The 17,698-nt window shown below is 37.8% G+C and overlaps 3 protein-coding genes across 3 annotated transcripts; all 3 read left to right on the top strand.

The window, feature by feature from the left end:
- Positions 1–4,372: 4,372 nt before the first annotated feature.
- On the top strand, positions 4,373–6,578 carry LOC131298294 (uncharacterized). The gene is made up of 2 exons (XM_058323673.1): positions 4,373–6,100; positions 6,218–6,578. Exons 1-2 carry the CDS (start codon positions 5,124–5,126, stop codon positions 6,237–6,239), a joined length of 999 nt encoding a protein of 332 aa, XP_058179656.1. The 5' UTR covers positions 4,373–5,123; the 3' UTR covers positions 6,240–6,578.
- Positions 6,579–11,236: 4,658 nt separating this feature from the next.
- Positions 11,237–12,384, top strand: LOC131298293 (seed lectin beta chain-like). The gene has a single exon (XM_058323672.1). The coding sequence runs from the start codon at positions 11,261–11,263 to the stop codon at positions 12,350–12,352; it is 1,092 nt and encodes a 363-aa protein (XP_058179655.1). The 5' UTR covers positions 11,237–11,260; the 3' UTR covers positions 12,353–12,384.
- Positions 12,385–14,793: 2,409 nt separating this feature from the next.
- Positions 14,794–17,170, top strand: LOC131336229 (L-type lectin-domain containing receptor kinase IX.1-like). The gene has a single exon (XM_058371987.1). It carries the CDS (start codon positions 14,794–14,796, stop codon positions 17,011–17,013), a length of 2,220 nt encoding a protein of 739 aa, XP_058227970.1. The 3' UTR covers positions 17,014–17,170.
- Positions 17,171–17,698: the final 528 nt, after the last annotated feature.

The raw sequence follows: 17,698 nt of genomic DNA, 5'->3' as shown, positions 1-17,698 counted from the left end.
ATATTAAAATCATCAAAACTCACTAACATCAATCAACTAAATAAGAATAGAATACATTAGAAAGTAAGTTACTGAGATAAAAGAGTAAGAAATCACTTTACTAAGCACAAACCATATATGTAGCGTAATGAAATTGTAGGAATAGGAAGTTTAGGAAATTAATATTGAAAGTGAAAGAAAAGAATAGGGTGGTGGAATAGAGTATTAGATAAGGAAATTAAGTTTATTAAGTATATCTAAACAAATTATATACTATATGTGTGTGTGTCTATCACACGGTTTGGATTGGTTTGGAACCAGAACCATTAACATAAATCCATAAACCAAACCATCTAACACGGTTTTTATTTTTTTTAAACCAAGACCTAACCACATGATTAAAAAACCAAACCATATTATTCGGTTTAGATTGGTTTGGACTGGATTCACGGTTTCATGGTTATTTTGCTCACTCTTACTGCCCAGTAATATTCTTAGTAATGTTTGATAAACATCATAAAATCTATTAATATTTGATAAACATCCTTTGGACATGCTTAATTTCTTGACGTACCAGAAGTCGTCCCGGAAGTTGAAACAGATCCTAATCTGCCCATTTTTCTTTCGAACGAACACGATGTTAAATAATCAACTGGTATAGATGAAGGGCTCAATAAAACCGGCCTTCTCCATCTTGTCGACCTCTGCAATGACAGGTAACTTCATGATTCATCCGTCTCTATGGTGCTAAAATATATTTTCTTGATGAAAACTTTGAAATATTCTAAACAAAATATATAAGATAGTGAGAGGAGAATATTATCTACGTACTGAATCTTTTAATCTCATAAATTCTAATTTTAGTACTAGCTTATTAGTATTATTCTTTGAGTAACACAAGAGATACAGCCCATTCTCCTAGTTGTTTGTCTTAGTTAAGAACTAAGAATAAGTCAAAACACGGTACGCATATAAAGATAATAGTAAATTGAGTAGACTTGGAACATTTTCTAGTGTAATATGGGAAGCTTACGCCTGCACTTGAGAACTAATTCAACCTTTAGTCAGCAGCTGGCAGAATTTAATATGGGAGACAAAAATTTCCTATGATAACTCCACAAAAGTACGTTGATATTATGTATGAAGTTCTAATGTAAAATGGCACGAAAAACGAGAATGGACAATAAAAATGGGACGGAGGGAGTAACATTTTACACGCAAGCATATAGCTCTAATGTTTGTTTGGGGGTCTTAAACTCCTTTGCGCACAGTCCTCAATAAATTTTCTATATCTATCCCTCTCCACTCATTATTCTTAAAAGCCTCCCTCCCCAAACCAAACAGAGCCGGTTCTCTTCTTGTTTTAGCTAACCAGTAATGGAGTCCAATTCTTCATAATATTCTCTGGAATGAATATTGTTTGTAAATGACCATAGGAAATACTACTTCTATTGTTTATAGGTGACGAACAAAGCATGGTGCTAAAATAAAGTTGGCAATGCGTCATTTGATTTTGAATCATTTTGACCAGGTTTTAGCGCTAAAAATTTAAACAATTCACTTAAAATGCACTATTTAATGAGACTTTCTCTGTACCTTCTCAAACCATCCTCATTCTCTCCATTAACATCCATGGCTCTCTGCAACTCAAAATCACCAACCCATTTCCAAATCCAACAATCACAACCAATTCTCTTCCTCAACTTTCTCAGGCTAATTACTATCTTCTTATTTCTAGTCTTCCCTTTTGCAAACTCTGTTTCCTTCAACTTTCCCAGTTTCCAACCAAATGACCAACAGATATTCTACCAAGGGGATGCATTTGCAGCCAATGAAGTAATCCAATTCAACATGAACCAAAAGGGCGTTACCCTCTACAACAGCGTCGGACGAGCCACATACGCGCAGGCCATACACTTATGGGACTCCGAAACCGGAAACTTGACTGACTTCAACACTCAATTCTCTTTCAACATAAACGCACCTAACATCAATGATGCCGGTGATGGACTCGCCTTCTTCCTTTCTCCCTTCAATGTTAAAATCCCTAACGATTCCTCCGGACCATTTCTTGGCCTTTTTGACAGCTCCCTTGCCTTCAATCATACCAACAATCAGATTGTGGCCGTTGAGTTTGACACTTATAGAAATATTTGGGATCCAAGCCCCAACCATGTTGGTATTGATATCAACTCGATCGTCTCCGAGGCCACTGTCACGTTGAATACAAGTATGAAGAACGGAACAACAGCAAATGCTTGGGTGAATTATAATTCCACTACAACAACTTTGAGTGTCTATCTAACTTACGCGGAGAATCCTATTTTCCAAGGGAATTATACCCTTTCCTATGTTGTTAATTTGACGAAAGTTTTGCCTGAATGGGTTAGTGTTGGTTTTTCGGGTGCTACAGGCGGTATGAAAGAAACACATAGTGTTGTTTCTTGGACCTTCAATTCAACTTTGGGGGGATCCAACAATCCAACCTTAGGGCCCTCGCCCTCACCGAGCACGGGTCCCTCCACTGGTATGGGTCATAAGATGATCCCACGTCTGGTGGTTGGTTTGGCAGTGATTATTGGTACCTTGAGTTTTTTTTTTCCTGTGATTTAGTAATAAGAGTACAATATTGTTCTTTCTTTTCTTTCTTTTTTTTTGTCAAAGGGAGTACAATGTTGTTCACTCACCTAAAAAGTGTGTAAAAATTTCTCACTCTCCGTGAAGCTAATACTGGATGCCACTTCGATGATCAAATCCATTTTGAAGAGCTTAATTTTTTATGCTCCTGCAAAAAACTAACTCCCCATATCAGCAAGTGTTTGATTAAATAGTACTTGTTTCGCTTTAAATTTAAGAATTTTTTTAAATCAAGAATGGAATGCTTTGATCAAGCATCTGCCGCTACCCAATTGATGAGTTATTTTGTTTGTCAAAGTTCTGACAAAATCAAGCTTTACAAATTGAATAACTTACAAAATTCATTAATCGAATCAGTAGCAGTTAGAGAATCCCAACTGAAACCCCAGTGAATCTCTCTCTCTAGTAGCCACTAGCCATGGGTTCTTCTCTTAGGACTTGCCGAGATTTGAGAGCCTTCCTCCCTCCCACCATTGCTGTGTATTTGCACCATAAATTCCATACGACTTGCCCTGATTTATGGTGCGAATTCATTCCTAGTGTGTCCCGCATCAAACCTATTTTGAATCTATACGTGTGCACCTCGACGATTTTCTCCTTCTACCAGCCGGTCAAAGAAAGACGGGATAGAATTCTGTATGAACCAACCCCACGAAAGTTGATATTACCTATGAATTTCCGAAAATGTGACGTAAGGGTTGGCCTTGACAAAATTGTACAGAGTATTAGGAGAAGATTACAACGGGGAAGCTCCGGGTTTCTGATCAGGATTGTCTTCAGTGGAAGTGAAGCAATCACCTTGCATTTTCAATTAAGACAGCCAGCTTGAAATGGGAAAACGCGAAGTTATAACTGAAGATCCCGATCCATGATCCGTGTGGGAAAACATTTGCCTTCCAAAGGTGGAATTGTTTCTCTGGATGGCTGTCCAGAATTGAATAGCATATCAAAGTTTGTCCTGGTTATGTGGGGTATTATAGCTAATGACTTAGAGCCATGCCCTCAGAGCAACTCTGAAAGGGAAACTCCAAACCATCTTTTACTACTGCGCAGGGTCTCCTGGGGTATTTGGTCAGCAGTGATGAAATGGTGGGGAGTAGAATGGGTGAGGCTATTCCAACCAAAATGGCCTTACTGCAGGTGTAGAATGCACTACAGGAAAACGTGGTTTTCTTTTCCTGACACTAGTATTGAAACGCCGTTAAAGATGACTTTTACCGGCAACTCTGAAAGGGAAACTCCAAACCATCTTTTACTACTGTGCAGGGTCAAATGGGGTATTTGCTCAGCAGTGATTATGGTCGCAGGGTTGCTTCTACGCTGTTGTGTGGTCAATTTGGTTAGCTAGGAATGAGATTGTGTTCAAGAATAAAAATATGGACAAGGAGGAAATTGTAGATTTGGCAAAGACTAGGAAGGCACAAAGATTAAAGGGAAATACAAGGTTAATAACTCTACTCTGTTGAGGGCTTCAAAAGAAGCTTGGAGGGTATCAGAAGACTGAAGATAAAGCTTATTGAGGGATCCATCACTGAGTGGGCTGAAAGCAGCTGGATGATGTCTTTGGGAAGGCCAACTGAAGCTTCTTGGTTCAAGTCTGTGTATAAATTATAATGCTATCTGCTACTATTGTTTTAGCTCCTCCGGCTGGTCATGTTTTTACTTCTGATGCAGCTACGGCGGGCAGCATACCTGTGTTTTGGTGGAATCTTGCACTTGACCAACTACACTTGCAGGCCTTAAGAGTGTTGGTTTAATTTAATATTTTGCTTTAATGTTAATATTAATTTTGTGGGTTTATTTTAAAGAGGTAATATATGCAATTAGAGATAAAGGAGTGTAAATATCTTTGAAGAGGTCTCCTTGTTTTACTCCTAATTATTAGTAGCATGTGTTGCATACTAACGGCAGAATAAACCCTATCCTTGATAATCTCCTAATTCTTTTCCTAAAAATCTGCCACTTTTCCTCTTGCCCAACAAACTATTGTTTTACTATAAAACAACGTTCATTGTTTCGACTGTTTGGTAGAAGAAGGAAAAAACTCTATCTACATCTTATTCTCTCTCCTGCTTTAGAAATCATAAACAGTGACTGATCATATTCGGTTCATATATACATATTTGGTTCGGTATTATATTTGGATTTTGAGTGTCGGGAAACTATACGGTTCGTGAGTTCAATTCGCTGCACAGAAGAGAACTTGAAGGTCGTTGTATCTTGGGGAAAGAACGCCATCCAACCCCGTGCAGAAGGGGGTGTATCATTCCTTAGGAGGGCGTCATCACGTGCCTCGACCACCCCACAGGCTATTCTTATCTTTTCTCTAATAATATTGAATTGCCTTTCTTGGTAGATTATTTGTTCTTGTTTAGGCATTTAATTCTAGCAGAAATATCCTAATCATATAATTTTCCCAACAATCTAAGGAATGTTATTTGTTAGGATTTTCTGTTAGGGTTACACTTGCTATAGTATTGTTGAGCAGCTTTGTTTTGAAAAAAAAAATGGCATTTGACGATTCGAGTTCTTGCAAGCCCGAGAAGTTCAATGGTCAAAATTTCAAGAGTTGGCAACAACAAATGAAATTTTGGCTCACCACTTTGGGTTTATATTCTGTGATTCACAAAGGTTTGGTTTCAAAAGGAAAAGGAAAATCATCGGATAAAAGTGGAACTTCTAAGGCTGTTGAAATTGTTGAAACTGGCAAGGATTCGATCCCGTCGAAAAAATCTACTGACGATGATGGTTTCGATGAGAAAGATTATTTGTGTCATGGTAGGATTTTGAGTGCATTATCTGCTAGTATCTATAATATTTTTTGCACTACTAAGACTGCCTTTGAGTTGTGGGAAGCATTAGAATTTAAATATGGGGCCGAAGATGCCGGTCTTAAACGGTATTATGCGGAAAATTTTTTAGACTTCCAAATGGTTGATGGAAGGTCAGTGATGGAACAGGCCCATGAATTTCAAAATATACTCTATGACCTTAAGAGAAAAGGCATGGATTTAACTGATACTTTTCTAGTTGCTTCTCTCATTAAAAAATTGCCTCCCTCGTGGTCTAAATTTGCTAGAGAACAAAAGCAAAAGCACGATGACTATACTTTTGATGAACTTTTAGTGTCTCTAAATATTGAAGAGAAGCATCGTGAAAAACTAGTTGAACCTGCTTCTGATTTTTCGGCTAAGGCTCTCATTGTAGAAAATCTTCATAAGCCTACGCATCAAAGTTTTAAGAAAACCAACTCTACTAAACAGTTTGTGAGCCATAGCAATAATAATAATAATAAACCAAAAGGCGGAAATATTATTCAGGAAAAGGTAGTGGCTTGTTGGGTGTGTGGAAATACTAATCACAAAGCCAAGGATTGTTACTATCGTAAAGGCCAACCTCCTAAGCCTCATGGGAATAATGTAGCTCCTAGACCACAAGCTAATGTCGTCACTGTGGAGGCCAACTCCTCTTTCCCTGCTAACAGGTATTTTGTTAGTAGCCCTGAGTTAAATGCTGTTTCAAATCAAATGTTTGGTTTATAGACTCGGGTGCTAACGTTCATGTGTGCGCTGATAAAAATATTTTTCCATCTTATTATCAGGAATCAGGCACAAGAACTATAAGCATGGGAAATGGGAGCATGGTCAGGGTACTAGGAGAAGGAAATGTTAGTTTGAAGTTGACCTCAAGCAAAGTTTTCACCTTAGATCGAGTCTTGCATGTTCCAGACATTAATAAAATCTAGTCAGCACTTCTTTATTAGATTGTCATGGTTTTAAGATTGTTTTAGAGTCGAATAAAGTTGTCATTGCTAAGAATGGTAGTTTTGTTAGTAAATGTTGTTTAGTTGATGGTTTGTTTAGTCTTAATGTTGTGAATTTTGATTTGAATAAAAGTACTTGTTCTTTGCCTATAAGTTCTTCAGTTTCTAATGTTGAATGTTGTGGTATTTGGCATGGCAGACTTGGGCATGTAAATACGAAAATTTATATTCGGCTTGTCACATTTTGAATAAAGTGTTTTACAAAGATTGTGATAAAACTCCCTTTTGAACTTTGGAAAAATCAAAAGCTTAGCTAAAATATTTCAAAGTGTGGGGGTGTTTGGATTTCTTTGAATTGGTTGGGCTGGTATGCACGTAGTGCTTGAGAAAAGGAATGTCGAGATTTTATTTTTTGAAGCGATCAATAGTAGATGTCGATTTGCAAATTGTATTACACTACACTAATTTGACATTACAGAATGTTGTTTGAAAGACTTTCAGGTGCATGTCGCTAGCTACCTTGCAATAATGAAACAATCAATTCTGCAACAATACTTGAAATATGTGGGGGCCTGATCAGCCCATAGAGAATTCTCATTTAAAAAGATTAGCGCGCAGGCTAGTTCTTAAATCATCGAGGGGAATAGGACTGAAGCCTATAAGTTAGTCACCTCGGCGGACACCTAACCTTTGTGATTGGAGATCCCATGAATCAGGTTCAATAGGTAACAACGAAGTTGAATGGTGACTAGGAAGAGCACTAAAAATATTAGAGGGAAATTCCCTGGTCCTATTCCTATGGTGATAGTGCTCAAGTTAATTATGTGACGATAGGAAGAGCTTAGCTCTGAATGTGTCCAAGGTAGGATTTCTACAGGGTGTTGGTCACAAGTCACCCTTGGAGGATACACCTATATGAGTGTGGCAGTGGGGTCGCTGCTGTGAGAAATTAGGCTACTCTCTAAAGACACTCATGAAACAAGATACGTGCGCATGACCGTCTATCGCGCCAAACCGTTCTAGAACCGTAATTGTTTCCCGTACTGTGTGTGTGGTAGGCGTAAGTTTGATTTCAAGGACCTAGTTCAAGACTTAGTTCACTATGGTTCTTCGAATTGAAACCTGCTAACACTAAGTGTAGGTTCAAGTCTGGAAGACACCTATGCCCATTGCACAGTAAAAGCACTCTTGTAAAATTTTAAATTATGTGGGGGATTGTTGGTTTAATTTAATATTTTGCTTTAATGTTAATATTAATTTTGTGGGTTTATTTTAAAGAGGTAATATATGCAATTAGAGATAAAGGAGTGTAAATATCTTTGAAGAGGTCTCCTTGTTTTACTCCTAATTATTAGTAGCATGTGTTGCATACTAACGGCAGAATAAACCCTATCCTTGATAATCTCCTAATTCTTTTCCTAAAAATCTGCCACTTTTCCTCTTGCCCAACAAACTATTGTTTTACTATAAAACAACGTTCATTGTTTCGACTGTTTGGTAGAAGAAGGAAAAAACTCTATCTACATCTTATTCTCTCTCCTGCTTTAGAAATCATAAACAGTGACTGATCATATTCGGTTCATATATACATATTTGGTTCGGTATTATATTTGGATTTTGAGTGTCGGGAAACTATACGGTTCGTGAGTTCAATTCGCTGCACAGAAGAGAACTTGAAGGTCGTTGTATCTTGGGGAAAGAACGCCATCCAACCCCGTGCAGAAGGGGGTGTATCATTCCTTAGGAGGGCGTCATCACGTGCCTCGACCACCCCACAGGCTATTCTTATCTTTTCTCTAATAATATTGAATTGCCTTTCTTGGTAGATTATTTGTTCTTGTTTAGGCATTTAATTCTAGCAGAAATATCCTAATCATATAATTTTCCCAACAAAGAGTACTTATGCTGTTGAATCCTTTGTTTCAAGGAATTTGTGTTCTTTGCTTTCTTGTTCAATTCGCCTTTGTATTTATGCATTCAACATCTTGTTCGATGTTGTATTTTCGGTCTAGCACTTTGCTACAACAACATCATGGAGCTCGTGCTGTTCCTTCTCTTTTTTCCGAAGTACCCTTATCGAGCTATCAATATATTTTTTTGGCTGATAAAAAAAGATAAAAAAACGGGAAAGATGTTAGGAGAAATTCTTGAACAGGCCGAAGGTTAGACTAAATTATTTGAATTTCTGGAGCTAAGCTAAAATTATTAAAATTATAGATACATGCAAATAGCTTTTGTTCTTGGGTTTTGTATAGATTTCTTGATTAAAGGTTCTCTTTTGCTAGCCATTAATGGGCCAATTTTTCGTCAATCTCACCTCTCCAATAATATTTTCAGTTATATTCGATAAATACCATATTGTTTGTTAAAGACCACAGGAAATATTGTTTATAGGCCCAAAAAAAAGAGAGGTACATCAGTTATGCAGGAATTCAGAAAAAGTAATGAATTATGAAAACACAAATTAATAGACCGGCATAAGTGTCACTCTATTAAAACATACATACTGCATCCCCATTTGTTGGATCTTTTTGGTAATTTAATTATATATTAAAAGAACATAGTCATAAACTTTTCATATTTTTATTTTCGCTTTTAACCTTTAAGTCTTTTAAGAAACATCGTCGTCGTCCTTTCTTATTGCTAGTAATTAAGTTCAAAAGTGAAGGGTAAATAATAAAATCTTTTGATCAGGAACAATTCTTTTGGGACAATAAAAGTGCCAAAAAGAATCAACAAATTGGTACTGCGGGCGTATTTTTTTTTTGAATCGGAAAAAGGATTGAGTATCGTTCAAGATACACAATCTATCGCCATATATTGAACATGATTCCACACAATCTCATTTCGTTCAAATAACGGAATCTAATCATTTAAAGACCCATCTTATTTCGTCAGATACTGGCCTTAGGCACTTGGAATTTTTCCTAACACCTCCATTGATTTGTTGCTTTTTATTTTGCAGATTTGTTTATAGACTTTCATATAAGTGTATGACTAAGTTTGTTTCATGGTGCCTTGGAAAATTCAGCTGGCAGAAGCCGGCATTGTTTAGAGCAGTATTATTTGAGCCTGCTTGAACACTTAATACTAATCGTTCGGTTGTAATCAGTGATTATTTTAAGCGGATTCTTTTTTGGGTTTCAACGTACTCATGATCGCCCACGTTGGACAAAGCAAGATTGGAAGTCCTACACCTTTTTGGATCCGAGCAATGTTAGTACGCACGCTCCTACCGACCACTTCTCTCTCACATCCTAGACTTATTGTTTGGATCCCCTCGTCCGAAAATGAAAATTTACCAAGATGATAAAATGTAGGTGGAAATTAAGGAGAAGGGGGAGGGAACGTTGTGTTGATATGCTTAAGCTAGCTCCAAGACAAATGTTAATATTTCTACAGAACAGAATGGCATAGGGTTAGAGAGATCATGTGGTTTTTCTATACAATTTTTACACCGGTGGATTAAAATCCTGTAGAGGCACCCCTGCTTGAAGAAATTGTGCAGAGTATTAGGAAAAGATTACACCCGGGGAAGAATAGGAAAAGTTCTTGAACCGACCGAAGCTTAGACTAAATTATTTGGATTTATGGAGCTAAGACGAAATTAGCAACATTATAAGTACACGCATATAGCTCTGATTTGTAGTTAGTTTTTGTTATTGATCTCTCGATTAAAGTCTCATTTCTACTTACCATTAATGGAGCGAGCTTTTCGTCACTCTCACCTGCCCAGTAATATTCTTAGTAATGTTTGATAAACATCATAAAATCTAGTAATATTTGATAAACATCCTTTGGACATGCTTAATTTCTTGACGTACCAGAAGTCGTCCCGGAAGTTGAAACAGATCCTAATCTGCCAATTTTCTTTCGAACGAAAACGATGTTAGATAATCAACTGGTATAGATGAAGGGCTCAATAAAACCGGCCTTCTCCATCTTGTCGACCTCTGCAATGACAGGTAACTTCATGATTCATCCGTCTCTATGGTGCTAAAATATATTTTCTTGATGAAAACTTTGAAATATTCTAAACAAAATATATAAGATAGTGAGAGGAGAATATTATCTACGTACTGAATCTTTTAATCTCATAAATTCTAATTTTAGTACTAGCTTATTAGTATTATTCTTTGAGTAACACAAGAGATACAGCCCATTCTCCTAGTTGTTTATCTTAGTTAAGAACTAAGAATAAGTCAAAACACGGTAAGCATATAAAGATAATAGTAAATTGAGTAGACTTGGAACATTTTCTAGTGTAATATGGGAAGCTTACGCCTGCACTTGAGAACTAATTCAACCTTTAGTCAGCAGCTGGCAGAATTTAATATGGGAGACAAAAATTTCCTATGATAACTCCACAAAAGTACGTTGATATTATGTATGAAGTTCTAATGTAAAATGGCACGAAAAACGAGAATGGACAATAAAAATGGGACGGAGGGAGTAACATTTTACACGCAAGCATATAGCTCTAATGTTTGTTTGGGGGTCTTAAACCCCTTTGCGCACAGTCCTCAATAAATTTTCTATATCTATCCCTCTCCACTCATTATTCTTAAAAGCCTCCCTCCCCAAACCAAACAGAGCCGGTTCTCTTCTTGTTTTAGCTAACCAGTAATGGAGTCCAATTCTTCATAATATTCTCTGGAATGAATATTGTTTGTAAATGACCATAGGAAATACTACTTCTATTGTTTATAGGTGACGAACAAAGCATGGTGCTAAAATAAAGTTGGCAATGCGTCATTTGATTTTGAATCATTTTGACCAGGTTTTAGCGCTAAAAATTTAAACAATTCACTTAAAATGCACTATTTAATGAGACTTTCTCTGTACCTTCTCAAACCATCCTCATTCTCTCCATTAACATCCATGGCTCTCTGCAACTCAAAATCACCAACCCATTTCCAAATCCAACAATCACAACCAATTCTCTTCCTCAACTTTCTCAGGCTAATTACTATCTTCTTATTTCTAGTCTTCCCTTTTGCAAACTCTGTTTCCTTCAACTTTCCCAGTTTCCAACCAAATGACCAACAGATATTCTACCAAGGGGATGCATTTGCAGCCAATGAAGTAATCCAATTCAACATGAACCAAAAGGGCGTTACCCTCTACAACAGCGTCGGACGAGCCACATACGCGCAGGCCATACACTTATGGGACTCCGAAACCGGAAACTTGACTGACTTCAACGCTCAATTCTCTTTCAACATAAACGCACCTAACATCAATGATGCCGGTGATGGACTCGCCTTCTTCCTTTCTCCCTTCAATGTTAAAATCCCTAACGATTCCTCCGGACCATTTCTTGGCCTTTTTGACAGCTCCCTTGCCTTCAATCATACCAACAATCAGATTGTGGCCGTTGAGTTTGACACTTATAGAAATATTTGGGATCCAAGCCCCAACCATGTTGGTATTGATATCAACTCGATCGTCTCCGAGGCCACTGTCACGTTGAATACTAGTATGAAGAACGGAACAACAGCAAATGCTTGGGTGAATTATAATTCCACTACAACAACTTTGAGTGTCTATCTAACTTACGCGGAGAATCCTATTTTCCAAGGGAATTATACCCTTTCCTATGTTGTTAATTTGACGAAAGTTTTGCCTGAATGGGTTAGTGTTGGTTTTTCGGGTGCTACAGGCGGTATGAAAGAAACACATAGTGTTGTTTCTTGGACCTTCAATTCAACTTTGGGGGGATCCAACAATCCAACCTTAGGGCCCTCGCCCTCACCGAGCACGGGTCCCTCCACTGGTATGGGTCATAAGATGATCCCACGTCTGGTGGTTGGTTTGGCAGTGATTATTGGTACCTTGAGTTTTTTTTTTTCCTGTGATTTAGTAATAAGAGTACAATATTGTTCTTTCTTTTCTTTCTTTTTTTTTTGTCAAAGGGAGTACAATGTTGTTCACTCACCTAAAAAGTGTGTAAAAATTTCTCACTCTCCGTGAAGCTAATACTGGATGCCACTTCGATGATCAAATCCATTTTGAAGAGCTTAATTTTTTATGCTCCTGCAAAAAACTAACTCCCCATATCAGCAAGTGTTTGATTAAATAGTACTCCTTGTTTTGCTTTAAATTTAAGAATTTTTTTAAATCAAGAATGGAATGCTTTGATCAAGCATCTGCCGCTACCCAATTGATGAGTTATTTTGTTTGTCAAAGTTCTGACAAAATCAAGCTTTACAAATTGAATAACATAACAAAATTCAATAATCGAATCAGTAGCAGTTAGAGAATCCCAACTGAAACCCCAGTGAATCTCTCTCTCTAGTAGCCACTAGCCATGGGTTCTTCTCTTCGGACTTGCCGAGATTTGAGAGCCTTCCTCCCTCCCACCATTGCTGTGTATTTGCACCATAAATTCCATACGACTTGCCCTGATTTATGGTGCGAATTCATTCCTAGTGTGTCCCGCATCAAACCTATTTTGAATCTATTCATGTGCACCTCGACGATTTTCTCCTTCTACCAGCCGGTCAAAGAAAGACGGGATAGAATTCGGTATGAACCAACCCCACGAAAGTTGATATTACCTATGAATTTCCGAAAATGTGACGTAAGGGTTGGCCTTGACAAAATTGTACAGAGTATTAGGAGAAGATTACAACGGGGAAGCTCCAGGTTTCTGATCAGGATTGTCTTCAGTGGAAGTGAAGCAATCACCTTGCATTTTCAATTAAGACAGCCAGCTTGAAATGGGAAAACGCGAAGTTATAACTGAAGATCCCGATCTATGATCCGTGTGGGAAAACCCGAGCCGAAGTTATAACTGAAGATCCCGATCTATGATCCCGATCTACCTTTTCTTTTTTGGGAGCATTTTTGTTTGTTTTTCCCACTTAATTTCCTTGTGTGGTTTTCTGTGTTGGGAATTATGTGGTTCTGCAGTGCTATCTTTGATTTGATGAATTTAATCCATTTTGTTTTATTTTTTCGTATTTCTTGACGGTCGCTATTAAATTCTTTTCTTTGTTGTTTTAGATGTACTAATTCTTTTCTAAGTTCCGAATGGCTTTCATGAATGAAAATATGACTAACTCTGCAAAAGTTGAAATTACCTATGAAGTCCCAAAAAGGTGACAAAGGAGTTTGCATTTAAAAAACTTGTAAAAAGTCTTAAAAGGTAAGAAATTAGGAGACATTCCTGAACCGAACGAAGCTTAGACTAAATTATTGGGATTTATTTAGCCAAGCTAAAAAGAAGTCAAAATTACAAATACACGGATATAGGTCTAATTTGCAGTTGATTTTTGTATATATTTCTTGCTTAAAGGTTCTTTTCTGCTAACCACTAATGGAGCACAGTTCTTCATCATTCTCCCTATCCATTAATATCCTCAGATTAGTCGATAAACACCATATTATTTTTTTCTGACCATAGCGAACATTGGTTATCGGAAACAAAATAATGGTGCTAAAATGTTTTTTTATTGATGAAGACTTTGACTTATTCTAAAATAAATTATGCAGTAGTATAGTGAGAAAAGGAAATTTTCTACTGAATCGTTTAATTCCGTGAAATCAAATTTTTGGTGGCTTATTTGAACTGTCTTCGCCTTTCAAAAAAAAAAAAAAGGTTAAGCACTAAGAATAGCTCAAAACATGGTAATTATAGTACGCAAAAAGATATGAATTAGTCTTCATAGATGGTATTTATTGGGTTTCCTAAAACTCAAGATGTCCGAACTAGTTTATATTTGCACATCGACTAATTCCACCTTCTACCTACATGGCAATTATTGGCAGCAAAAAATTTCGCATGAACTAACCCCACAAATGGTGATATTACCTATGAGTTTCCGAAAACGTGGCAAAGGGTTTGTTGACCTTGACAAAATTGTAAAGAGTACAAGGAGAAGATTACAACGGGGGAAGGAGTTAAGAACTGGCTAAAGCTTAGACTAAATTATTTGGATTTATAGAGCTCAGCTAAAATTAATTATTAACATTTTACACGTAGGCATATAGCTCAGATTTGCAGTTGGTTTCATATAGATTTAATTATTAAAGGTTCTCTTCGGCTAACTATTAATGGAGTCCAACCAGTTCTTCGTAATATTCTCTAGAATGAACGATGCAGACTGTATTGTTTGTTAATAACCATAGAAAACATTGTTTATAGGAGACGGACATAGTGGTGCAAAAAAATATATTGTCTATAGAACAATTAAAAGAGATTGTGATAACAAAAACAAAAAAGAAACAAAAAAAAGAGAGGAAGAAGCAAGAGAGCAGTTCGGCAATACGTCATTTGATTTTGAATAATTTTGACCTGGTTTTAACGCTAATTTAAGAAAACAATGCACTTCACTTAAAAAGTACTGTATTTAATTTAATTAAACTTTCTTTATACCATCTCAAACCACCCTCATTCTCCATTAACAACCATGGCTCTCTCTCTCTGCAACTCAAAATCACCAACCCATTTCCAAATCCAACATTCACAACCAATTCTCTTCTTATTTCTACTCTTCCCTTTTGCAAACTCTATTTCCTTCAACTTTCCAAATTTCAACCCAAATGACCCAGACATATACTACCAAGGGGATGCATTTGAAGCCAGCGAAGTAATCCAACTCACAAAGAACCAAGCCGACGGTTCCCTCTCATTTAGTGTCGGACGGGCCACGTACGCGCAGGCCATGCACCTATGGGACTCCGAGACCGGAAACTTTACAGACTTCAACACTCAATTCACTTTCAACATAAGAGCACTTAACCTCAGCACTGCCGGCGATGGACTCGCCTTCTTCCTTTCTCCCTTCGATGCTACAATCCCTGACGATTCTTCCGGAGGATGTCTTGGTCTTTTTGACAACTCCCTTGCCTTCAATCATACCAACAATCAGATTGTGGCCGTTGAGTTTGATTCTTTTAAAAATACTTGGGATCCAAGCGCGGACCATGTTGGTATCGATATCAACTCCATCGTCTCTGTGGCCAATGTCACGTGGAATACAAGTATGAAGAACGGAACAACAGCAAATGCTTGGGTGAATTATAATTCTACTACAACAACTTTGAGTGTCTATCTAACTTACGCGGAGAATCCTGTTTTCCAAGGGAATTATAGCCTTTCCTATGTTGTTAATTTTACGAAAGTTTTGCCTGAATGGGTTAGTGTTGGTTTTTCGGCTGCTACGGGCGATTGGACAGAAATACATAATATTGTTTCTTGGAGCTTCAATTCAACCTTAGGGGGATCCCACAATTCAACCCCTGGAGGATCCAACAATTCAATCTCAGGGCCCCCGCCCCCGCCCCCGCCCTCAACCTCCAACAATTCAACCATAGGGCCCCCGCCCTCAACGGGTACGGGTCTCTCCACGGGTATGGGTCATAAGATTATCCCACGTCTGGTGATTGGTTTGGCTATGATTATTGGTACCTTAAGTTGTGGAGTTGGCTTGTTTTGGTTCATGAAGTGGCAAAAAATTAATTCGCGGGGAAACAATGAAATGGGCATTGATGCTTCTACTGATGATGATGACGACTTTGAGAAAGGCACGGGGCCAAGGAGATTCACGTTCCATGAACTAAGTCACGCAACAAACAATTTTTTCGAGGGGGGAAAGCTCGGACAAGGTGGATTTGGAGGTGTTTACAAGGGTGTGTTAAGTGGTACTCAAGAAGAAATAGCCGTGAAGCGCATCTCCAAAGGGTCAAAGCAAGGGAAAAAAGAATTCAAATCAGAAGTGAAGACCATTAGTCGGTTGAGACATCGGAATTTGGTTCAGCTCATTGGTTGGTGCCATGAACGAGGAGAGTTCCTTCTCATCTACGAGTTCATGCCTAACGGGAGCCTCGATAACCATCTTTTCGATGGCAAATCCAAGCTAAGATGGACAGTGAGGTACAAAATAGCCCTTGACTTGGCTTCTGCCATCCTTTATCTTCACGAAGAGTGGGAGCAATGTGTGGTTCATAGAGACATCAAGTCGAGTAATATCATGTTGGACTCAAACTACAATGCCAAGCTAGGCGATTTTGGCTTGGCTAGGCTTGTGGACCATGAGTCTGGCTTAGAAACAACCGTCATGGCTGGCACCATGGGGTACCTCGCTCCAGAGTGTGTCAGCACAGGCAAAGCAAGTAAAGAATCGGATATCTTTAGCTTCGGTATTGTTGCCCTTGAAATAGCATGTGGAAGAAAGCCGGTGGAGCGCAATAGGAATTTGGGTGAGGTAGTACTACTAGAGTGGGTTTGGAGCCTCTATGGGAAAGGACAACTCTTTGAAGCTATTGATAAGGATCTCACAATGGAGTACGATAAACATCAAGTAGAGCGGTTAATGTTGGTTGGGTTATGGTGTTGCTACCCTGACTTCAAACTCCGACCATCCATAAGGCAAGCGATCAACAGTCTTAAATTTGAAGCTCCATTGCCTGTTCTGCCATCACAAATGCCGGTACCTGTATATTTTTCACCTTCCATGTGCATGCCTAGCTATACATCATCGGTTGTGACCACAGATTCCGACATTAATGGTCGGATTCAATGTTCAAGTAGCAGTCATGCTCGCAGTAACTATTCATCAGTTTCAGTTGAATCTTCTAAAGCTCCCTTGCTATTGCATGAAGATAACGAAGAGAGCATCCTTCTATAATTTCTTTCTCACTTGAAAGAGGGGATGATTGAGGTATATTCTAATAGCAGGATTGTTAGATGCACTGTAAAGTACTGCTAAGTTTGTTTGTTTTTTTTTTTTTTTCTTTTTTCTGTGATTTAGTAATAAGAGTACAATGTTCTCTTTTTTTTTTTTTGGTCAAAGGGAGTACAATGTTGTTCACTCACCTAAAAAATGTGTAAAAATTTCTCACTCTGTGAGGCTCATTCTGGATGCCACTTCGATGATTAATCCATTTTGAAGAGCTTAATTTTTTATGCTTCCGCAGAAAATTAAATCCCCATATCAGCAAGTATTTGATTAAATAGTACTTGTTTCGCTTTAAATTTAAGAATTTTTTTAAATTAAGAATGGAAGGCTTTGATCAAGCATCTGCCGCTACCCAATTGAGTTATTTTGTTTGTGAAAGTACTGTCAAAATCAAGCTTTACAAATTGAATTTTTAACTGAGTGACAAAAAAAATTGAATTTTGAACTACTTTTACAAACAAAATAGAAACTTTACAAATTGAATAACTTACAAAATGCATTAACCGAATCATTAGCGGTTAGAGAATCCCAACTGAAACCGCAGTGACTCTCTCTCTCTCTCTCTGCCATGGGTTCTTCTCTTAGGACTCGCCCAGATTTGAGAGCCTTCCTCCCTCCCACCATTGCTGTGTTA

This window comes from Rhododendron vialii, chromosome 8a, assembly GCF_030253575.1.
Source record: "Rhododendron vialii isolate Sample 1 chromosome 8a, ASM3025357v1".
NCBI classification, from domain to species: domain Eukaryota; kingdom Viridiplantae; phylum Streptophyta; class Magnoliopsida; order Ericales; family Ericaceae; genus Rhododendron; species Rhododendron vialii.
This window is presented reverse-complemented; position numbering and strand designations above follow the sequence as displayed.